This window comes from Oncorhynchus mykiss, chromosome 26 (genome assembly GCF_013265735.2).
Source record: "Oncorhynchus mykiss isolate Arlee chromosome 26, USDA_OmykA_1.1, whole genome shotgun sequence".
Taxonomy (NCBI): Eukaryota; Metazoa; Chordata; class Actinopteri; order Salmoniformes; family Salmonidae; genus Oncorhynchus; species Oncorhynchus mykiss.
Genome location: NC_048590.1, coordinates 50,371,744 through 50,397,692, shown reverse-complemented (window position 1 = coordinate 50,397,692; position 25,949 = coordinate 50,371,744). Strand labels below are relative to the sequence as shown.

Here is a 25,949-nt window from a genome sequence, read left to right as displayed (position 1 = left end):
AGGGGGGGGGGGGGGGTGAGCGGGAGCAGACGTGACAGTAGCAACGTAAAATGCTAAGCTATCCTTTAGTAATGTTGAAACATAGAATAGAGCTAGCTAGCTTGGTCTCAAATATACCAGTAAATCAGCTCCCACTTTCTTTATCAAAATATTTCGTTTTATAAGCTATATAAACTTAACAATTGGAATGGACAGTTATGTTTCCCTGGGGGCAGAAATGTAAAATGTTAAACTATATGTAGTTTAGCTGAGCAGGGCAGTACTTCCTACTAAGGTTGGATTATATAATCGATTTAGCTAGCAAGCTAGGTCAAAAATCTGCCAGTAGGTCAGGTAACGTTTGTTTTTTTAAAGGTTTAGTTGAATAATCTATATAAACAATTGTTCTGCCCTAAACCAATCAGATTATTTATGCCCTTAGAACAAAGTTGACGACACTTAATGTCAACCTGCCTTTTAGCAGCCTTGTGAGCCAGCCAGTCTGGTAATACGAGGCTAGAATCTTTGTGGACTGTTGAAGAATACTGTATATATAAAACAATTATAATCAAGTACAATTCCCAATTTTCAATGTGTTGTATGGTGTTCCAGAGACTCGGGGGGTCCTCCTGGTGGCGTGGAGGGCCAGAGCAGCGCCGCCGTGTGGTGGCGTTTCCTGCTGCGTCGCTGGCGTCGCTTCTGGAGTGCCCCGGTCACTGTGTTCCTAGGCAACGTCATCATGTACTTTGCCTTCCTCATCCTGTTCACCTACGTGCTTCTGCTGGACTTTCGTCCGCCGCCCCCCGCGGGCCCTGGGGCCCCTGAGATCATGCTCTACTTCTGGGTCTTCACCCTGGTGCTGGAGGAGCTGAGACAGGTATGTTGACGTCACGGGCTGGATCTGAACTCTGGTCTCCCACGAGAGAAACCAACGTCTTAATTGTTATACCGAGAGGAAATGTCCTTGTAGGGCTGAGGGTGACACTGGCAGAGCTACCTAGGGAGACCATGAGCCCAACTCATGTCATCATCATTGCCATCACTTCCCATGGGTTTTGAGTTGTCAACTAACGTGAATTCATTGTGAAAATAAAATTACAAAATCACCATGTCATTGGATTTAGGTTCAAAGTTGGGGCAAATTTTTTTTCACGTCATTTTTTGTTGTTGAAATGACGTGGCCACAACGTTGATTCAACCAGTTTTTCCCCAGTGGGCTCCCGAGTGGCGCAGCGGTCTAAGGCACTGCATCTCAGTGCAAGAGGCTTCACTACAGTCCCTAGTTTGAATCCAGGCTCTATCACATCCGGCTGTGATTGGCAGTCCCATAGGGCGGCGCACAATCGTCCCAGCGTCGTCTGGGTTAGGGTTTGGCCGGGGGTAGGACGTCATTGTAAATAATAATTTGTTCTTAACTGACTTGTCCAGTTAAATAAAGGTTCCATGGCACAATATCTGTGTCTGAAATGGCACCTTATTCCCTCCATACTGAACTACTTTCGACAAGGGCCCTATTCAAAACATTACTTAGTGGACTAAGGAATAGGGATCCATTTCAGTGCTTCTCTGTTCCTCAGGTACTCTTATCAGCTGTTGATAAGTTGCATCAGGTGTGCGGCTAGACAGAATATGTGCAGCGTTGAGGATTACTCGAGGACTGTTGTTGAGGATAAATGTATTTTTAGCCTGGGGGGGGGAAATTTGACATAAATGACTCAAATGACCTCGAAAATATACACAACTAGAATTATACTGCCAATTGTGATGTTCTAACAGAGTGAACTAACGCTTTATTGACCTGGGTGATGCAGAGTTTCTTCACAGACGAAGACATGAGCATCCTGAAGAAATTCAAGCTGTACGTGGAGGACAACTGGAACAAGTGTGACATGGTGGCCATCTCACTCTTCGTTATCGGTGTGTCCTGCAGGTGAGCAGAGGCCTTCCTCTCTTGCATCCAATTTCCCCTCTTGCAACCAACAAAGTTACATCTACATGCAGATGATACAGTTATATATTCATGTGCTCCTTCTCCGGTTCAGGCTGTTGAAGAGCTCCACACTGCTATTCAGTCACTGCAGGCCTCACTTTATGGTCTCAAACTGGTCTTGAAAATACAACAAAAAAACTAGATTCATGACCTTTACCAGAGCTAGAACTCTGCCAGAGAAGGTTAGCATTGTCACATCTGGTGGCTTAGCCGTTGAAAAAGTATCATCCTACAAATACCTAGGTATTTGGTTGGATGACAAGTTGTCCTTTAAAGTTCATGTGGATAATCTTGTGACAAAGCTTAAATTGAAATTGGGTTTTTCTTTTCGTAATAAGGCTTTCCGCTTATGGCTAGGAAGAAGCTTGTTCAGGCCACTTTTCTCTCTGTAATTGATTATGGTGACTTGTTGTATTTGCATGCAGCCTCCTCTGTCTTACAGAGACTGGACTCTGTTTATCATGCAGCCTCCTCTGTCTTACAGAGACTGGACTCTGTTTATCATGCATCCTCCTCTGTCTTACAGAGACCGGACCCTGTTTATCATGCAGCCTCCTCTGTCTAACAGAGACTGGACTCTGTTTATCATGCAGCCTCCTCTGTCTAACAGAGACTGGACTCTGTTTATCATGCAGCCTCCTCTGTCTAACAGAGACTGGACTCTGTTTATCATGCAGCCTCCTCTGTCTTACAGAGACTGGACTCTGTTTATCATGCAGCCTCCTCTGTCTAACAGAGACTGGACTCTGTTTATCATACAGCCTCCTCTGTCTTACAGAGACCGGACCCTGTTTATCATGCAGCCTCCTCTGTCTAACAGAGACTGGACTCTGTTTATAATGCATCCTCCTCTGTCTAACAGAGACTGGACTCTGTTTATCATGCAGCCTCCTCTGTCTTACAGAGACTGGACTCTGTTTATCATGCATCCTCCTCTGTCTTACAGAGACTGGACTCTGTTTATCATGCATCCTCCTCTGTCTAACAGAGACTGGACTCTGTTTATCATGCAGCCTCCTCTGTCTAACAGAGACTGGACTCTGTTTATCATGCAGCCTCCTCTGTCTAACAGAGACTAGACTCTGTTTATCATGCAGCCTCCTCTGTCTAACAGAGACTGGACTCTGTTTATCATGCAGCCTCCTCTGTCTTACAGAGACTGGACTCTGTTTATCATGCAGCCTCCTCTGTCTTACAGAGACTGGACTCTGTTTATCATGCATCCTCCTCTGTCTTACAGAGACCGGACCCTGTTTATCATGCAGCCTCCTCTGTCTAACAGAGACTGGACTCTGTTTATCATGCAGCCTCCTCTGTCTAACAGAGACTGGACTCTGTTTATCATGCAGCCTCCTCTGTCTAACAGAGACTGGACTCTGTTTATCATGCAGCCTCCTCTGTCTTACAGAGACTGGACTCTGTTTATCATGCAGCCTCCTCTGTCTAACAGAGACTGGACTCTGTTTATCATACAGCCTCCTCTGTCTTACAGAGACCGGACCCTGTTTATCATGCAGCCTCCTCTGTCTAACAGAGACTGGACTCTGTTTATAATGCATCCTCCTCTGTCTAACAGAGACTGGACTCTGTTTATCATGCAGCCTCCTCTGTCTTACAGAGACTGGACTCTGTTTATCATGCATCCTCCTCTGTCTTACAGAGACTGGACTCTGTTTATCATGCATCCTCCTCTGTCTAACAGAGACTGGACTCTGTTTATCATGCAGCCTCCTCTGTCTAACAGAGACTGGACTCTGTTTATCATGCAGCCTCCTCTGTCTAACAGAGACTAGACTCTGTTTATCATGCAGCCTCCTCTGTCTTACAGAGACTGGACTCTGTTTATCATGCATCCTTGCCCTCTATTGCAAATGCCAAGTCACTCACCCACCATTGCACATTGTACCAAATGGTAGGTTGGACCTCACTTTATATGCGCAGAAAGATACATTTGTATGTGTTCATCTACAAAGCCCTTTTGGGTAAACTCCCTCTTTACCTCTGTAGTCTGGTCTCCTTCACCACCAGCAGGTAAACTCCCTCTTTACCTCTGTAGTCTGGTCTCCTTCACCACCAGCAGGTAAACTCCCTCTTTCCCTCTGTAGTCTGGTCTCCTTCACCACCAGCAGGTAAACTCTCTCTTTACCTCTGTAGTCTGGTCTCCTTCACCACCAGCAGGTAAACTCCCTCTTTACCTCTGTAGTCTGGTCTCCTTCACCACCAGCAGTTACCATACCCGGTCTGCTAGGTGGTTGCTACTTAAAGTCCCCAGGACATTCACAGTATTAGACAAGACTGCCTTCTCTTCTTGTGCACCAGACACATGGAATAATCTACAATCCCTGCTTCATCTGGATATGTTAGTGTCACTGAATGGAATAGTCTACAATCCATGCTTCATCTGGATATGTTAGTGTCACTGAATGGAATAGTCTACAATCCCTGCTTCATCTGGATATGTTAGTGACCCTGAATGGAATAGTCTACAATCCCTGCTTCATCTGGATATGTTAGTGCCACTGAATGGAATAGTCTACAATCCATGCTTCATCTGGATATGTTAGTGTCACTGAATGGAATAGTCTACAATCCCTGCTTCATCTGGATATGTTAGTGTCACTGAATGGAATAGTCTACAATCCCTGCTTCATCTGGATATGTTAGTGACCCTGAATGGAATAGTCTACAATCCATGCTTCATCTGGATATGTTAGTGTCACTGAATGGAATAGTCTACAATCCCTGCTTCATCTGGATATGTTAGTGTCACTGAATGGAATAGTCTACAATCCCTGCTTCATCTGGATATGTTAGTGACCCTGAATGGAATAGTCTACAATCCCTGCTTCATCTGGATATGTTAGTGCCACTGAATGGAATAGTCTACAATCCATGCTTCATCTGGATATGTTAGTGTCACTGAATGGAATAGTCTACAATCCCTGCTTCATCTGGATATGTTAGTGACCCTGAATGGAATAGTCTACAATCCCTGCTTCATCTGGATATGTTAGTGCCACTGAATGGAATAGTCTACAATCCATGCTTCATCTGGATATGTTAGTGCCACTGAATGGAATAGTCTACAATCCCTGCTTCATCTGGATATGTTAGTGACCCTGAATGGAATAGTCTACAGTCCATGCTTCATCTGGATATGTTAGTGCCACTGAATGGAATAGTCTACAATCCCTGCTTCATCTGGATATGTTAGTGACCCTGAATGGAATAGTCTACAATCCCTGCTTCATCTGGATATGTTAGTGTCACTGAATGGAATAGTCTACAATCCCTGCTTCATCTGGATATGTTAGTGTCACTGAATGGAATAGTCTACAATCCCTGCTTCATCTGGATATGTTAGTGCCACTGAATGGAATAGTCTACAGTCCCTGCTTCATCTGGATATGTTAGTGTCACTGAATGGAATAATCTACAATCCCTGCTTCATCTGGATATGTTAGTGCCACTGAATGGAATAGTCTACAATCCCTGCTTCATCTGGATATGTTAGTGCCACTGAATGGAATAGTCTACAATCCCTGCTTCATCTGGATATGTTAGTGACCCTGAATGGAATAGTCTACAGTCCCTGCTTCATCTGGATATGTTAGTGCCACTGAATGGAATAGTCTACAATCCATGCTTCATCTGGATATGTTAGTGCCACTGAATGGAATAGTCTACAATCCCTGCTTCATCTGGATATGTTAGTGCCACTGAATGGAATAGTCTACAATCCATGCTTCATCTGGATATGTTAGTGCCACTGAATGGAATAGTCTACAATCCATGCTTCATCTGGATATGTTAGTGTCACTGAATGGAATAGTCTACAATCCCTGCTTCATCTGGATATGTTAGTGCCACTGAATGGAATAGTCTACAATCCATGCTTCATCTGGATATGTTAGTGACCCTGAATGGAATAGTCTACAATCCCTGCTTCATCTGGATATGTTAGTGCCACTGAATGGAATAGTCTACAGTCCATGCTTCATCTGGATATGTTAGTGCCACTGAATGGAATAGTCTACAATCCCTGCTTCATCTGGATATGTTAGTGCCACTGAATGGAATAGTCTACAATCCATGCTTCATCTGGATATGTTAGTGACCCTGAATGGAATAGTCTACAATCCATGCTTCATCTGGATATGTTAGTGCCACTGAATGGAATAGTCTACAATCCCTGCTTCATCTGGATATGTTAGTGACCCTGAATGGAATAGTCTACAATCCCTGCTTCATCTGGATATGTTAGTGCCACTGAATGGAATAGTCTACAATCCCTGCTTCATCTGGATATGTTAGTGACCCTGAATGGAATAATCTACAATCCCTGCTTCATCTGGATATGTTAGTGCCACTGAATGGAATAGTCTACAATCCCTGCTTCATCTGGATATGTTAGTGCCACTGAATGGAATAGTCTACAATCCATGCTTCATCTGGATATGTTAGTGTCACTGAATGGAATAGTCTACAATCCCTGCTTCATCTGGATATGTTAGTGCCACTGAATGGAATAGTCTACAGTCCCTGCTTCATCTGGATATGTTAGTGCCACTGAATGGAATAGTCTACAATCCCTGCTTCATCTGGATATGTTAGTGCCACTGAATGGAATAGTCTACAGTCCCTGCTTCATCTGGATATGTTAGTGTCACTGAATGGAATAGTCTACAATCCCTGCTTCATCTGGATATGTTAGTGCCACTGAATGGAATAGTCTACAGTCCCTGCTTCATCTGGATATGTTAGTGCCACTGAATGGAATAGTCTACAATCCCTGCTTCATCTGTATATGTTAGTGCCACTGAATGGAATAGTCTACAATCCATGCTTCATCTGGATATGTTAGTGCCACTGAATGGAATAGTCTACAATCCCTGCTTCATCTGGATATGTTAGTGTCACTGAATGGAATAGTCTACAATCCATGCTTCATCTGGATATGTTAGTGCCACTGAATGGAATAATCTACAATCCCTGCTTCATCTGGATATGTTAGTGTCACTGAATGGAATAGTCTACAATCCCTGCTTCATCTGGATATGTTAGTGACCCTGAATGAATTTAAAATATTGATGGGAGTCTTACGGAGGAGTGTAAATGTTTTTGTTTTAGGCTGGATCATGTTGTTGTATTGTTGTATGTTTAAATGATGTAATGTATTGATCGTTGCTGCCTTCTTGGCCAGGTCTCCCTTGAGAAAGAGGCTCTGGGTCTCAATGGGCTTTTCCTGGTTAAATACATTTATAAAATACAAATATACAGGTGTAGGATCTTAATTTGACCGGTTTCGTCGCAAGAGTAAAATAACCCTGCAGGAGGAGGATTTGACTTTTAAAAAGTGATGATTTCTAACAATACATTCATTTTGACAGGCTACAGTAGGTAGGCTATAGTTGTGGTGTGATATCTAGTGATAGAAAGAGAACTGCTGATTTTCAGTACATTTACTGTGTGAAGTGACATTGGTAGTGACATTAACTCCGTACAGCTGGGGTATTCAAATCTGACCCTACGAGGTCCAGGGACTACTGCTGCTTTGGTCTTCTACCTGATAAATCATTGTATCCACCTGGTGTCTCAGGTCTTAATCAGTTCCTGATTAGGGGGAGGAGAATTTTAACAAAAATCTGTGGAACTGGCTTCGAGGTCCAGATTTGAATTTAAGGGCCATAGTTGAATACAGGTCTAATATAGGATGTAATTCTGACAGGATGATGAAAGACACGTATGAGGCGGGGCGAACAGTTCTGGCGCTGGACTTCATGGTGTTCACACTGCGTCTCATCCACATCTTCGCCATCCACAAGCAGCTGGGGCCCAAGATCATCATTGTGGAGAGGATGGTAATGTAGAAAACTGTTTAAAAGACAAACATGTGTGACAAATGTACCAGGTTTATGACCCAGAAATACAACGTAGCCCCACTAAAACACATTTTGAAAACTTTGATGTATTCGTGTATCAGGGTTGAGGTCAGTTCCATTTCCATTCCAGTCAATTCAGAAAGTAAACCAAAACTTTTTTTTAAACAAACATTTGTCATTGATAATTATTATTTTTCATTGTATTTGTAATTCCAGTGTACTTCCTGAATTGCCTGTAATTGACCCCGACCCTGTTGTGTATAAATGGAATTGTGGTTGTAACTTTATAACCTGGTACATTGCTAGTGTATGTCAGAGGGGGATTATAGGTCATGTTTGTACTCTGTTCTTCCTGACAGATGAAGGATGTGTTCTTCTTCCTGTTCTTCCTGAGTGTGTGGCTCATAGCGTACGGCGTGGCTACTCAGGCCCTTCTCCACCCCAACGACCCGCGCCTAGACTGGGTGTTTCGCAGGGTCCTGTATCGACCCTACCTGCACATCTTTGGCCAGATCCCATTGGAGGAGATTGACGGTGAGATTTTCTAGCAATGCCTCTGCTCTGTTATAGTCATGTACATGTAGTTCACATGTAGGTCAGTTTACATGTAGTTCACATGTAGGTCAGTTTACATGTAGTTCACATGTAGGTCAGTTTACATGTAGTTCACATGTAGGTCAGTTTACATGTAGTTTACATGTAGGTCAGTTTACATGTAGTTCACATGTTGTTCAGTTTACATGTACATCACAGGAGGTTGGTAGCACCTTAATTAGGGAGGACGAGCTCAGGGTCATGTCTGGAACGGAGTGGAATGGTATCACATCCATCAAACACATGGTTTATATGGATCCATATTCTCCATTCCAGCCATTATCATGATCCATCCTCCCCTCAGCAGCCTCCACTGGTGCACATATAGTTTACATGTAGTTCCGTTTACATGTAGTTTACATGTAGTTTACATGTTGTTTACATTTAGTCAGTTTACATGTAGTTTACACTTAGTTTACATGTACTTCAGTTTACATGTTGTTTACATTTAGTCAGTTTACATGTAGTTTACATTTAGTCAGTTTACATGTGGTTCACACATAGCCAGTTTACATGTTGTTTACATTTAGTCAGTTTACATGTAGTTTACACTTAGTTTACATGTACTTCAGTTTACATGTTGTTTACATTTAGTCAGTTTACATGTAGTTTACATTTAGTCAGTTTACATGTGGTTCACACATAGCCAGTTTACATGTTGTTTACATTTAGTCAGTTTACATGTAGTTTACACTTAGTTTACATGTAGTTTACATTTAGTCAGTTTACATGTGGTTCACACATAGCCAGTTTACATGTAGTTTACACTTAGCCAGTTTACATGTAGTTTACACTTAGTTTACATGTAGTTTACATTTAGTCAGTTTACATGTGGTTCACACATAGCCAGTTTACATGTAGTTTACACTTAGCCAGTTTACATGTAGTTTACACTTAGTTTACATGTAGTTTACATTTAGTCAGTTTACATGTGGTTCACACATAGCCAGTTTACATGTAGTTTACACTTAGTTTACATGTAGTTTACATTTAGTCAGTTTACATGTGGTTCACACATAGCCAGTTTACATGTAGTTTACACTTAGCCAGTTTACATGTAGTTTACACTTAGTTTACATGTAGTTTACATTTAGTCAGTTTACATGTGGTTCACACATAGCCAGTTTACATGTAGTTTACACTTAGTTTACATGTAGTTTACATTTAGTCAGTTTACATGTGGTTCACACATAGCCAGTTTACATGTAGTTTACACTTAGCCAGTTTACATGTAGTTTACACTTAGTTTACATGTAGTTTACATTTAGTCAGTTTACATGCGGTTCACACATAGCCAGTTTACATGTAGTTTACACTTAGTTTACATGTAGTTTACATTTAGTCAGTTTACATGTGGTTCACACATAGTCAGTTTACATGCGGTTCACACATAGCCAGTTTACATGTAGTTTACACTTAGTTTACATGTAGTTTACATTTAGTCAGTTTACATGTGGTTCACACTTTACGTTTAATTTAAATGTAGTTTACATGTACTTATGTTTATATGTAGTTTACATGAAGATCTGTTTTCATGTCATTTACATGTGGTTCCATTTACATGTTTACATGTGGTTCCATTTACATGTTTACATGTGGTTCCGTTTACATGTTTACATGTGGTTCCATTTACATGTTTACATGTGGTTCCATTTACATGTTTACATGTGGTTCCATTTACATGTTTACATGTGGTTCCGTTTACATGTTTACATGTGGTTCCGTTTACATGTTTACATGTGGTTCCGTTTACATGTTTACATGTGGTTCCATTTACATGTTTACATGTGGTTACATTTACATGTTTACATGTGGTTCCGTTTACATGTTTACATGTGGTTCCGTTTACATGTTTACATGTGGTTCCATTTACATGTTTACATGTGGTTCCATTTACATGTTTACATGTGGTTCCATTTACATGTTTACATGTGGTTCCATTTACATGTTTACATGTGGTTCCGTTGTCATGTAGTTTTCATGTTGTTCAGTTTACATGTAGTTTACGAGTAGTTCAGTTTCGTTCAGTGGTACATCTTGTTGTCATTCATTATACATCTTGAATTGTTAGTGAATATAAGAGCCTTGTTGTAAACAAAGTATTTCAGCATGCTTGACCACACTGCTGGGGCACTGCTCAGCGGGCGACCTCAGCGGGCGACCTCAGCGGGCGACCTCAGCGGGCGACCTCAGCGGGCGACCTCAGCGGGCGACCTGCGGGCGACCTCAGCGGGCGACCTCAGCGGGCGACCTCAGCGGGCGACCTGCGTCTGTGTTACGCAGTGCATTTTCTTGTTCTTAAAGGCAAATATCTGTGAACAACCGATAGTGAAGAACTATCTAATGTTATCTTCCCAGTGGCACGGATGCCCGAGACCAACTGTACCACGGTGATAGAGGAGATCATCATGGGAACTCTGCCCCCTTGTCCCAACATCTACGCCAACTGGCTGGTCATCCTACTGCTGGTCATCTTCTTACTGGTTACCAACGTTCTGCTGCTCAACCTCCTCATCGCCATGTTCAGGTCAGACTCAACACACACGCTACTCTGCAGCTCAGTTGGTAGAACATGGGGCTTGACGACTACAGGACAGTGGGTTAAATTCTCAGGAAACCACCCGTATGTAAAATGAAAACATCTGCTAAATGGCAGATATGTACAAGGTCAGACTTAACACACACACACGTGTTACTCAGCCCACAGTCATCACCCAGGAAAGAATAGTTTACTCTGATGAGGGAGACTCCAAAAACATGTCCCAATTCAATGATCATGTGCTGCAAGAACAAATCAAATCAAATGTATTTATATAGCCCTTCGTACATCAGCTGATATCTCAAAGTGCTGTACAGAAACCCTGCCTTAAACCCCAAACAGCAAGCAATACAGAGCTTTTAATGGTTGACAGGAAGAGTCTGGCCTGAACTGTGACTGTCTCACACAACCATCTGATAGGATTATTATTAATAATAATAACGATTAAGGTTGTATATTTCACAGACATACACAATTCAACTGTCTCTCTACCTTTTAGATTACTACAGAAAAAAGATCAATACTTACTCACATGTATCTCATTGATAGGTGAGACGTGTCTGTTAATTGAATGATTAGAATATTCCGCCCTGAAACATATGATTGTATGGAATTGATTAGAATGTATAAAATCAGAATCAATAAATGTGTAGTTCTAGTCAGAATTAGGGTGAAACAATATGTCTTTATGGTATTTTAAACACAGACTGTCTGAGCTTGGTGCCGACCTGACTAGAGATTTGGGAGAGAACGGGGATTACGTCTCACGGACAAGGTCACTATCTCTGTCGGCTGGGTAGTGAGACAGACAGTGTGTGTAGCAGGACAGGGTCACTATCTCTGTCGGCTGGGTAGTGAGACAGACAGTGTGTGTAGCAGGACAGGGTCACTATCTCTGTCGGCTGGGTAGTGAGACAGACAGTGTGTGTAGCAGGACAGGGTCACTATCTCTGTCGGCTGGGTAGTGAGACAGACAGTGTGTGTAGCAGGACAGGGTCACTATCTCTGTCGGCTGGGTAGTGAGACAGACAGTGTGTGTAGCAGGACAGGGTCACTATCTCTGTCGGCTGGGTAGTGAGACAGACTGTGTGTGTAGCAGGACAGGGTCACTATCTCTGTCGGCTGGGTAGTGAGACAGACAGTGTGTGCGGAGCAGGACATGTGTGTGTGTATGTGTGTGTGTATGGTTGTGTGAATGTGGGCGTGAGAAGTCAGTATAAAATGAATTGATTTGTATTCTTGACATTAGAACGTCCCCGTGAATAAACCTTTTTGACTACTTAGCTGGGCCTCCGTCTGTTTCATTCGACCAGGATCTTACACATTCTGGTTTACAGACTGAGTAATATAATTAAATTGGGTGATGTACCTGGAGAACATAATTCTCCTAACACTCATGCAGTGTGTTCTTGCTGTGACCTTTCCTCCACCTGCGTGCCTACAGCTACACATTCCAGGTGGTGCAGGGCAACACAGACATCTTCTGGAAGTTCCAGAGGTACAACCTGATCGTGGAGTACCACAGCCGGCCAGCCTTGGCCCCGCCCTTCATCATCATCAGCCACTGTTCCCAGCTCCTCCTCAGCCTGGTCAAGAGTCCTGAGCCCAAACTGGAGCAACTAGGTAAGGCCAGAAACATACGTATTTTACATCGCATACATACGGACATGTACAGTTATGTAGGTACATAATTACACACATGCATTCACACATTCATACACAGTACATGTGTTTTAATATGTTGCCGGTTGCAGCAGTCCTACTGCACATCGTAGTGTGAACATACACAATGCAATTCAGTTTAATATGAAACACAACACACATGGACAGTATACAGGTCCTTACACCGTGGTGTTGGTGCAAGTATATAGATACTAACAGAGTGGTGTTGGTGCTAGTATATAGATACTAACAGAGTGGTGTTGGTGCTAGTATATAGATACTAACAGAGTGGTGTTGGTGCTAGTACATAGATACTAACAGAGTGGTGTTGGTGCTAGTACATAGATACTAACAGAGTGGTGTTGGTGCTAGTATATAGATACTAACAGAGTGGTGTTGGTGCTAGTACATAGATACTAACAGAGTGGTGTTGGTGCTAGTACATAGATACTAACAGAGTGGTGTTGGTGCTAGTACATAGATACTAACAGAGTGGTGTTGGTGCTAGTACATAGATACTAACAGAGTGGTGTTGGTGCTAGTACATAGATACTAACAGAGTGGTGTTGGTGCTAGTATATAGATACTAACAGAGTGGTGTTGGTGCTAGTATATAGATACTAACAGAGTGGTGTTGGTGCTAGTACATAGATACTAACAGAGTGGTGTTGGTGATAGTATATAGATACTAACAGAGTGGTGTTGGTGCTAGTACAGTATATAGATACTAACAGAGTGGTGTTGGTGCTAGTCCATAGATACTAACAGAGTGGTGTTGGTGCTAGTATATAGATACTAACAGAGTGGTGTTGGTGCTAGTATATAGATACTTACAGAGTGGTGTTGGTGCTAGTCCATAGATACTAACAGAGTGGTGTTGGTACTAGTATATAGATACTAACAGAGTGGTGTTGGTACTAGTACATAGATACTAACAGAGTGGTGTTGGTGCTAGTCCATAGATACTAACAGAGTGGTGTTGGTGCTAGTATATAGATACTAACAGAGTGGTGTTGGTGCTAGTCCATAGATACTAACAGAGTGGTGTTGGTGCTAGTCCATAGATACTTACAGAGTGGTGTTGGTGCTAGTATATAGAAACTAACAGAGTGGTGTTGGTGCTAGTATATAGATACTTACAGAGTGGTGCTGGGGCTAGTATATAGATACTAACAGAGTGGTGTTGGTGCTAGTATATAGATACTAACAGAGTGGTGTTGGTGCTAGTATATAGATACTAACAGAGTGGTGTTGGGGCTAGTGCATAGATACTAACAGAGTGGTGTTGGTGCTAGTACAGTACATAGATGCTAACAGAGTGGTGTTGGTGCTAGTATACAGATACTAACATAGTGGTGTTGGTGCTAGTACAGTACATAGATGCTAACAGAGTGGTGTTGGTGCTAGTATATAGATACTAACATAGTGGTGTTGGTGCTAGTCCATAGATACTAACAGAGTGGTGTTGGTGCTAGTATATAGATACTAACAGAGTGGTGTTTGTGCTAGTATATAGATACTAACAGAGTGATGTTGGTGCTAGTCCATAGATACTAACAGAGTGGTGTTGGTACTAGTATATAGATACTAACAGAGTGGTGCTGGTGCTAGTACAGTACATAGATGCTAACAGAGTGGTGTTGGTGCTAGTATATAGATACTAACATAGTGGTGTTGGTGCTAGTCCATAGATACTAACATAGTGGTGTTGGTGCTAGTATATAGATACTAACAGAGTGGTGTTGGTGCTAGTATATAGATACTAACAGAGTGATGTTGGTGCTAGTCCATAGATACTAACAGAGTGGTGTTGGTACTAGTATATAGATACTAACAGAGTGGTGCTGGTGCTAGTATATAGATACTAACAAAGTGGTGTTGGTGCTAGTATATAGATACTAACAAAGTGGTGTTGGTGCTAGTATATAGATACTAACAGAGTGGTGTTGGTGCTAGTATATAGATACTAACAGAGTGGTGTTGGTGCTAGTCCATAGATACTAACAAAGTGGTGTTGGTGCTAGTATATAGATACTAACAAAGTGGTGTTGGTGCTAGTATATAGATACTAACAAAGTGGTGTTGGTGCTAGTATATAGATACTAACAAAGTGGTGTTGGTGCTAGTATATAGATACTAACAAAGTGGTGTTGGTGCTAGTATATAGATACTAACAAAGTGGTGTTGGTGCTAGTATATAGATACTAACAAAGTGGTGTTGGTGCTAGTATATAGATACTAACAAAGTGGTGTTGGTGCTAGTATATAGATACTAACAGAGTGGTGTTGGTGTTAGTATATAGATACTAACAGAGTGGTGTTGGTGCTAGTCCATAGATACTAACAGAGTGGTGTTGGTGCTAGTCCATAGATACTAACAGAGTGGTGTTGGTGCTAGTATATAGATACTTACAGAGTGGTGTTGGTGCTAGTACAGTACATATATACTAACATAGTGGTGTTGGTGATAGTCCATAGATACTAACAGAGTGGTGTTGGTGCTAGTCCATAGATACTTACAGAGTGGTGTTGGTGCTAGTACATAGATACTAACAGAGTGTTGCTGGGAATAGTATATAGATACTAACAGAGTGGTGTTGGTGCTAGTATATAGATACTTACAGAGTGGTGTTGGTGCTAGTATATAGATACTAACAGAGTGGTGTTGGTGCTAGTACATAGATACTAACAGAGTGGTGCTGGGGCTAGTATATAGATACTTACAGAGTGGTATTGATGATAATATATAAATGCTTACAGAGTGGTGTTGGTGCTAGTATATAGATACTAACAGAGTGGTGCTGGGGCTAGTATATAGATACAAACAGAGTGGTGTTGGTGCTAGTATATAGATACTAACAGAGTGGTGCTGGGGCTAGTATATAGATACTTACAGAGTGGTATTGATGATAATATATAAATGCTTACAGAGTGGTGTTGGTGCTAGTATATAGATACTAACAGAGTGGTGCTGGGGCTAGTATATAGATACAAACAGAGTGGTGTTGGTGCTAGTATATAGATACTAACAGAGTAGTGTTGGTGCTAGTATATAGATACTAACAGAGTGGTGTTGGTGCTAGTATATAGATACTAACAGAGTGGTGTTGGTGCTAGTATATAGATACTAACAGAGTGGTGTTGGTGCTAGTATATAGATACTAACAGAGTGGTGTTGGTGCTAGTATATAGATACTAACAGAGTGGTGTTGGTGCTAGTACATAGATACTAACAGAATGGTGTTGGTGCTAGTACATAGATACTAACAGAGTGGTGTTGGTGCTAGTCCATAGATACTTACAGAGTGGTGTTGGTGCTAGTATATAGATACTAACAGAGTGGTGCTGGTGCTCGTATATAGATACTAACAGAGTGGTATTGATGATAGTATATAGATACTAACAGAGTGGTGTTGGTGCTAGTATATAGATACTAACAGAGTGGTGTTGGTGCCAGTATATCGATACTAACAGAGTGGTGTTGGTGCTAGTATATAGATACTAACAGAGTGGTGTTGGTGCTAGTCCATAGATACTAACAGAGTGGTGTTGGTGCTAGTACATAGATACTAACAGAGTGGTGTTGGTGCTAGTACATAGATACTAACAGAGTGGTGTTGGTGCTAGTACATAGATACTAACAGAGTGGTGTTGGTGCTAGTCCATAGATACTTACAGAGTGGTGTTGGTGCTAGTATATAGATACTAACAGAGTGGTGCTGGGGATAGTATATAGATACTTACAGAGTGGTATTGATGATAGTATATAGATACTAACAGAGTGGTGTTGGTGCTAGTATATAGATACTAACAGAGTGGTATTGATGATAGTATATAGATACTAACAGAGTGCTGTTGGTGCTAGTATATAGATACTAACAGAGTGGTGTTGGTGCTAGTATATAGATACTAACAGAGTGGTATTGATGATAGTATATAGATACTAACAGAGTGGTGTTGGTGCTAGTATATAGATACTAACAGAGTGGTGCTGGGGCTAGTATATAGATACTAACAGAGTGGTGTTGGTGCTAGTATATAGATACTAACAGAGTGGTGTTGGTGCTAGTATATAGATACTTACAGAGTGGTGTTGGTGCTAGTATATAGATACTAACAGAGTGGTGTTTGTGCTAGTATATAGATACTAACAGAGTGATGTTGGTGCTAGTCCATAGATACTAACAGAGTGGTGTTGGTACTAGTATATAGATACTAACAGAGTGGTGCTGGTGCTAGTATATAGATACTTACAGAGTGGTATTGATGATAGTATATAGATACTAACAGAGTGGTGTTGGTGCTAGTATATAGATACTAACAGAGTGGTATTGATGATAGTATATAGATACTAACAGAGTGGTGTTGGTGCTAGTATATAGATACTAACAAAGTGGTGTTGGTGCTAGTATATAGATACTAACAGAGTGGTGTTGGTGCTAGTATATTGATACTTACAGAGTGGTGTTGGTGTTAGTATATAGATACTAACAGAGTGGTGTTGGTGCTAGTATATAGATACTAACAGAGTGGTGTTGGTGCTAGTATATAGATACTAACAGAGTGGTGTTGGTGCTAGTACAGTACATAGATACTAACAGAGTGGTGTTGGTGTTAGTATATAGATACTAACAGAGTGGTGTTGGTGCTAGTATATAGATACTAACAGAGTGGTGTTGGTGCTAGTATATAGATACTTACAGAGTGGTGTTGGTGTTAGTATATAGATACTAACAGAGTGGTGTTGGTGCTAGTATATAGATACTAACAGAGTGGTGTTGGTGCTAGTATATAGATACTAACATAGTGGTGTTGGGGCTAGTATATAGATACTAACAGAGTGGTGTTGGTGCTAGTACATAGATACTAACATAGTGGTGTTGGGGTTAGTATATAGATACTAACAGAGTGGTGTTGGTGCTAGTATATAGATACTTACAGAGTGGTGTTGGTGCTAGTATATAGATACTAACAGAGTGGTGTTGGTGCTAGTATATAGATACTAACAGAGTGGTGTTGGTGCTAGTACATAGATACTAACAGAGTGGTGTTGGTGCTAGTATATAGATACTAACAGAGTGGTGTTGGTGCTAGTATATAGATACTAACATAGTGGTGTTGGGGCTAGTATATAGATACTTACAGAGTGGTGTTGGTGCTAGTATATAGATACTAACAGAGTGGTGTTGGTGCTAGTATATAGATACTAACAGAGTGGTGTTGGGGCTAGTATATAGATACTAACAGAGTGGTGCTGGGGCTAGTATATAGATACTAACATAGTGGTGTTGGGGCTAGTATATAGATACTAACAGAGTGGTGCTGGGGCTAGTATATAGATACTAACATAGTGGTGTTGGGGCTAGTATATAAATGCTTACAGAGTGGTGTTGGTGTTGTGTGTTCAGAGAGGGAGCTGCCTGCAGGTCTGGACCAGAGGTTGATGACCTGGGAGACAGTACAGAAGGAGAACTATCTGGCCAAACTGGAACGGCAGCATCTGGAGAGCAGTGAGGAGAGACTGAAGAGCACCTCTTCCAAGTAACTCTTTGACAATGCTTTGTTTTGTAAATGGTATTGATCCATTTCCACCACGTTGTGTGTGCTGTATATTTGTAATTCTTATGACAGGGTAGCCTAGTGGTTAGCGTGTTGGACTAGTAACCGAAAGGTTGCCTGAAAGTTCATATCCCCGAGCTGACAAGGTACAAATCTGTCGTTCTGCCCCTGAACAGGCAGTTAACCCACTGTTCCTAGGCCGTCATTGAAAATAAGAATTTGTTCTTAACTGACTTGCCAATTTAAAAAACTACCTTTAAGACACAGTCTGTATCCTTCAATTGTGTCTTTGATATTCATTGTGTTTTTCAAATGTTTTTCTTTGTGACAAAAGGGTTCAGAGCTTATTGAAGATTGTTGGAGGATTCAAGGAGCAAGAGAAGCGAATGTCATCCATGGAAGCTCAGGTACAAAAATAGAGAGACATTGATGTATTATTCCTGGCATAATGGAACCAATAGAGTAGTCCCAAAAGTGGAAACTTGGCCGGACAACACTAGTGATGGTATATGTGTGTGTATTATCAAAGGTGTGTAAAAGGTTTGCCTCTGTCTGTCCCACCCCCAGGTGAAGTACTGTGGGGAGGTGCTGTCCTGGATCGCTGAGTGCTTTTCCCAGAGTACACTCAAGTGTGAGAGAGAGGCCCCCAGAGTTCCATGTGAGTGATGATGCTAATGATGCTAGTGATGATACTAGTGATGATGCTAGTGATGATGATAATGATGATCATGATGATACTAGTGATGATTCTAGTGACGATGATCATGATGATAGTAGTGATGATACTAGTGATGATGCTAGTGATGATGCTAGTGATGATACTAGTGGTGATACTAGTGATGATGCTAGTGATGATGCTCGTGAGAATACTAGGGATGATGCTAGTGATGATGATCATGATAATACTAGTGATGACACTTCTAATGATACTAGTGATGATGCTAGTGATTATGCTAGTGATGATACTAGCGATGATACTAGTGATTATGCTAGTGATGATACTAGTGACTATGCTAGTGATAATACTAGTGATGATGCTAGCGATTATGATCATGATAGTGATGATACTAGTGATGATGCTATTGATGATGCTAGTGATGATGCTATTGATGATGCTATTGATGATGCTAGTGTCATGTCTTTGGCTATGCCGGATTAATTGCTAAAACATGCTATTCAATCAAATATTTTATCTGTAATTAATACCACCTGATTGAGCTAATCATGTAAATGTAGTTAACTAGAGAGTCAGGCACCACGAAATAATATTTATAGAGCTGATATCTTCCGAATAAACTATTAAAGCTCTAGTAATATTTTTCATCAATAGCAGTCAATATCAATCGTCATCTTACTTCAGTCTCATAATCTGAAAGTTGTAAATTCTTGGTTATCTGCAAGAACCCTGGCTAACAATTTGAATCAGCAATACAAAATTGGGTTTAATTATTTATTTACTAAATACCTAACTAATCACACAGAACTACATATACAACAAATGATTTATACCTGGATAATTCTTTACGTCATAAAGGAAAACGTCCCTAGCGGGCGGAACAGATATGACAGCTTGTTACACAAAGGAAAAGGGGCTGGGTTGAGTGAAAGAGTGGGAAGACAGGAACAAAGGCGAAGCTGTGCTATCGTAAATACAGTATCTTATGCATTCTAAATTACCGCCCATTTGGAAAAGGAAAATGCAATAAATATTTACTCTGAGCTGCGCTTCAGTAGGTTGGTGGTAGATGGAAGACTGTGTTGCCCAACCGAGTCCTCTGTCCTTTGAAGAATGTATCTGGTGGTCACTTGGATAAGTTGTAGTAAAGTCGTTGTGTGGTAGATGGGATACTCTGTCTGTTCCTGCCTAACCTGCGTTTGCAGCTGCGGTCGCTTACTCAATGGCTAGGAGGTATCACTTCTGTCGTGAATAAGAGTTCAAAGTTCATACCATTCTCAACCAAAGCTCATGCTGATGTTGGCTTCGTTCTGTAGTTTTATCTGAACCATTCTGACATAGGATCGTCATCCTACCTCATTGGAACAGGAAGTTATGTTGTCGTCAAGGCTTTATATAGGAAGGGAGAGGAGGGTGTGTTTGAAAAGTTTTATAGCCCTTGTCCCTTCACAGGGGAGGGCCACTGATTGAGCAGCCCTATCTTATGAAAATCCAAATCTCAAATTTTAGAAGCTAAAATCACATTTCCTCCCATCATAAATAATTTCATATTCAAACATTTAAATTGAACAACAATTCCATGTGAATCCGATAACTCTGATGTGTAGACTTTCCACTGTAGAGTTTAGGTCATCTTATCATTGATGAGAATGTCTCAGATGACAACCGAACTGACATCATATTCATTAAGTACCAACGCATATGTTCAATTGTTCGGATTACCAGAATATTGTTCATTTCCCCCCCACCTTCTGATGTTCCCAGAATCTCTATGTTAACCAAGTTTTTTTTAAATGTAACCTCAGTAGGTTAGAGAGAGGAAAAAGGGGGGAAGAGGTATTTATGACTGGCATAAACCTAACCCCCAGGCCAACGTCATGACACTAGTGATGATACTAGTAATGATGCTAGTGAGGATACTCGTATGATGCTAGGGATGATACTAGTGATGATGCTAGTGAGGATACTAGTAATGATAATAGTGATGATACTAGTGATAATACTAGTAAAATGCTAGTGATGATGATCATGATGATACTAGTGATGGTGCTAATGATGGTACTAGTGATGATGCTAGTGATGATGATGCTAGAGATGCTACTAGTAATGATTCTAGTGATGATACTAGTGATGCCACTAGTGATGATGATAGTTTTGATACTAGTGATGATGCTAGTAATGATACTAGTGATGATACTAGTGAGGATGATACTAGTGATGATGCTAGTAATGATACTAGTGATGATGATCATGATGATTCTAGTTATGGTACTAGTGATGATGATCATGATGACACTAGTGGTGATGTAGGGATGCTACTAGTGATGTTACTAGTGATGATGATACTAGTGATGATGCTAGTGATGATACTAGTGATGATGCTAGTGATGATGCTAGGGATGATGCTAGTGATGATGCTAGTGATGATGCTAGTAATGATACTAGTGATGATGCTAGTGATGATGCTAGTGATGATAGTGGTGACACTAGTGATGATGATAGTTTTGATACTAGTGATGATGCTAGTAATGATACTAGTGATGATACTAGTGATGATACTAGTGATGATGCTAGTGATGATGCTAGTGATGATGGTAGTAATGATACTAGTGATGATGCTAGTGATGATACTAGTGATGATGCTAGTGATGATGATACTAATGATGATGCTATTGATGATACTAGTGATGATGCTAGTGATGATGCTAGTGATGATACTAGTGATGATACTAGTGATGATGCTAGTGATGATACTAGTGATGATGCTAGTGATGATGATACTAATGATGATGCTAGTGATGATACTAGTGATGATGCTAGTGATGATGCTAGTGATGATGCTAGTAATGATACTAGTGATGATGCTAGTGATGATGATACAAATGATGATGCTAGTGATGATACTAGTGATGATGCTAGTGATGATGCTAGTGATGATGCTAGTGATGATGCTAGTAATGATACTAGTGATGATGCTAGTGATGATGATACTAATGATGATGCTAGTGATGATACTAGTAATGATGCTAGTAATGATACTAGTAATGATACTAATGATGATGCTAGTGATGATGATACTAATGATGATGCTAGTGATGATACTAGTAATGATACTAGTGATGATGATCATGATGATACTAGTTATGGTACTAGTGATGATGATAATGATGATACTAGTGGTGATGTAGGGATGCTACTAGTGATGATACTCGTGGTGATAGTGGTGATGTAGTGATGATACTCGTGGTGATAGTGGTGATGTAGGGATGATACTAGTGATGATACTCGTGGTGATGTAGGGATGCTACTAGTGATGATACTCGTGGTGATAGTGGTGATGTAGGGATGCTACTAGTGATGATACTCGTGGTGATAGTGGTGATGTAGTGATGATACTAGTGATGATGCTAGTGATGATCATGATCATACTAGAGTTTTTTTTACAACAATATACCGTAGATGCTAGTGGTTACAAGGACTGGTGATGAAGTCAATTCATAGTATAGAAGGTGTGAACTTGTGATTTTTTGATGTTGTTAACCTAGTGGTTATAAGTGATTTGCAGGTATGAAGCATTGTTGACAAAGTGGGTGTGTGTTCTGGGTGGGTTGTACAGAGAGGAACTGTCTGTTTAAAGCAGCATAGTCTAAATGTCAATCTTTCTTATAGCTGTCAAGGCTACTGGTGTCACGGCTGTGAAGGCCGGCGCTTCCAGAGATCCCTCTCAGAATGTGTCAGACAAGGAGGTCGAGCCAGAGAGGAGAGAGGCTAAACTAGGCCCCTCAGGATACGGAGCCAACAAGAGGTTTCCTTACATCGACCAATAACATCCACATCAAAACTAGGGTTTTTGGAATATGAATCCCAGCCTGGAAATCAAACCACTAATTTTCTAAATGTTTTTAGTTTTCTAGTTGAGACATGACTGAATCTGAATCCCAAGTGCCTTATTAAAATGAAGAGCCTTGATCCAAATGTGTCTGACTGTGATTTGTGACGTACCCATGTTTCTACTCAAGAGTGCCACCACCAAATACATTAACAAATATCTCAGTACCAATAATAATTTACAAGTGACAAATACAATTTCATTTTATTTGGATTTATTGTTAAGACCCTTTGCAACCACTTATTTGAAGGAGACAAAGGAACGGATGCTTTTTTCTTCTCTAGAAAAACCATATATTTTTTCCCCACTAATTGTTCTTTTTTTAACATTTAATTAATTAAAAAATGTTTACCCCTTTTTCTCCCCAATTTCGTGGTATCCAATTGTATAGTAGCTATTATCTTGTCTCATCGCTACAACTCCCGTACGGGAGTCATGCGTCCTCCGATACACAACCCAACCAAGCCGCACTGCGTCTTATTAACACAGCGCCATCCAACCCGGAAGCCAGCCACACCAATGTGTCGGAGGAAACACCGTGCACCTGGCAACCGTATATAGCCATGTTAGTTTCTACTTCCTGTATATAGCCATGTTGGTTTCTACTTCCTGTATATAGCCATGTTAGTTTCTACTCCCTGTATATAGCCATGTTAGTTTCTACTTCCTGTATATAGCCACGTTAGTTTCTACTCCCTGTATATAGCCACGTTAGTTTCTACTCCCTGTATATAGCCAAGTTAGTTTCTACTTCCTGTATACAGCCATGTTATTGTTTTCTCATTATTGTTATTCGTTATTCACTGTGTATTTATTCCTCATGTTGCTATTTCTATTTAATCCTTTATCTTTAACTCTGCGGTGTTGGTAAAGGACCAGTCAGGAAGCATTTCACTCTGTCTACATCTGTTGTTTACAAAGCATGTGACAAATACACTTTTATTTGGTTAGTGCATTGCAACTCAGTACGAATCTCATTTGCTAGATTTATTTATTTAACTAGGCAAGTCAGTTAAGAACAATTCTTATTTACAATGACGGCCTACCAAAAGGCAAAAGGCCTCCTGCGGTGACGGGTGCTGTGATTAAAAATATGAAATATAGGACAAAACAAACATAATGACGAGAGACAACACTACATAAAGAGACCTAAGACAACAACAGCACGGCAGCAACACATAACACAGCACGGTAGCAACACAATATGACAACACAGCATGGTAGTAACACAACATAACAACACAGCATGGTAGCAACACAATATGACAACACAGCATGGTAGCAACACAAATTGACAACATGGTAGCAACACAACATGGTAGCAACACAACATGGCAGCATCACAACATGGTAGCAGCACAAAACATGATACAAACATTATTGGGCACAGACAAGAAGGTAGAGACAACCATACATCATGCAAGTGTCCATGTTGTTGGACATTGGACATAGATGTTGGACATTCATTCCTTCTCAGAGAAAGGCACCCATAGATCCTGCTACAGCCTAGCATATTTCAAACAGTACAACATACAGGACCTTCAGAAAGTATTCACACCCCGTGACTTTTTCCACATGTTGTTGTTTTACAGCCTGAATTTAAAATGGATTAAAATGAGATTTTTTTGTCACTGGCCTACACACAATAATGTCAAAGTGGGATTATGTTCTTCGAAAGATACATGCGTCGTTCCTAACTCAGTTGCTGGAGAGGAAGGAAACCACTCAGGGATTTCACCATGAGGCCAATGGTGACTTTAAAACACGTACAGAGTTTAATGGCTGTGACAGGAGAACACTGAGGATGGATCAACAACATTGTAGATACACCACAATACTAACCTAAATGACAGAGTGAATAGAAGGAAGCCTGTACAGAATAAAAAATATTCCAAAACATGCATCCTGTTTGCAACAAGGCACTAATGTCATACTGCACCATGTGGCAAAGCAAAACAACACAGTAAGGCATATATGTCCACACAAATATATTCAACTTATTCCACAAGAAACAATCAAAAGTCCAGTGGGATTTAACATATGAGAGTAAGTTATCCATTCTGGTGAGTGAGGATGTCTCCATAGCCTCATCCAATTGTAGCTACTGTATGATGCGGTACGGTCAACATCCATTGATGTGCCACAAAATAAAACAACAGACACAGAGAGAATATTTATTATCTCTGCTGCTCTGATAATAACACCACAGACAGAGAGAACATTGATTATCTCTGCTCTGATAACGCCACAGACACAGGGAGAACATTTATTATCTCTGCTGCTCTGATAACGCCACAGACAGAGAGAACATTGATTATCTCTGCTGCTCTGATAATAACGCCACAGACACAGAGAGAATATTTATTATCTCTGCTGCTCTGATAATAACGCCACAGACACAGGGAGAATATTTATTATCTCTGCTGCTCTGATAATAACGCCACAGACACAGAGAGAATATTTATTATCTCTGCTGCTCTGATAATAACGCCACAGACACAGAGAGAATATTTATTATCTCTGCTGCTCTGATAATAACACCACAGACACAGAGAGAACATTGATTATCTCTGCTGCTCTGATAACACCACAGACACAGAGAGAACATTGATTATCTCTGCTGCTCTGCTAATAATGCCACAGACACAGGGAGAACATTTATTATCTCTGCTGCTCTGATAATAACGCCACAGACACAGGGAGAGCATTTATTATCTCTGCTGCTCTGATAATAACGCCACAGACACAGAGAGCACATTTATTATCTCTGCTGCTCTGATAATAACGCCACAGACACAGAGAGAACATTTATTTTCTCTGCTGCTCTGATAATAACGCCACAGACACAGGGAGAACATTTATTATCTCTGCTGCTCTGATAATAACGCCACAGACACAGGGAGAACATTTATTATCTCTGCTGCTCTGCTAATAATGCCACAGACACAGGGAGAACATGTATTATGACTCTGCTCGACAGTCTTGAGTCTTTCTTGGCAACAGAAGGCATTGATCTAATTCCAAACGGATAACTCAATCCGTCCTCTCCCTGGGCCCTGGTTGACTTCCCTTTTTGGGTATGAATGGACTGGATGGATGTTAATTGTTAGGAATGGAATCATGCCACTTGTTGACACAAGCACCTACAGTAACTTTGATGCAAGAGTACGTTTTTTTTC

General features: G+C 40.8%; 1 protein-coding gene across 1 annotated transcript in view; it reads left to right on the top strand.

The window, feature by feature from the left end:
* LOC110506217 (transient receptor potential cation channel subfamily M member 5) overlaps positions 1-22,850 on the top strand; it is a 47,919-nt gene extending 25,069 nt beyond the window's left edge. Inside the window, exons 17-26 of the mRNA XM_036963635.1 lie at positions 592-856; positions 1,791-1,909; positions 7,698-7,830; positions 8,211-8,385; positions 10,804-10,972; positions 12,429-12,607; positions 18,055-18,187; positions 18,540-18,612; positions 18,773-18,863; positions 22,551-22,850. Of these exons, the coding sequence (XP_036819530.1) occupies positions 592-856; positions 1,791-1,909; positions 7,698-7,830; positions 8,211-8,385; positions 10,804-10,972; positions 12,429-12,607; positions 18,055-18,187; positions 18,540-18,612; positions 18,773-18,863; positions 22,551-22,708 (1,495 nt within the window). The 3' untranslated portion in view covers positions 22,709-22,850. The remainder of the gene's footprint in view (positions 1-591; positions 857-1,790; positions 1,910-7,697; positions 7,831-8,210; positions 8,386-10,803; positions 10,973-12,428; positions 12,608-18,054; positions 18,188-18,539; positions 18,613-18,772; positions 18,864-22,550) is intronic.
* Positions 22,851-25,949: the final 3,099 nt, after the last annotated feature.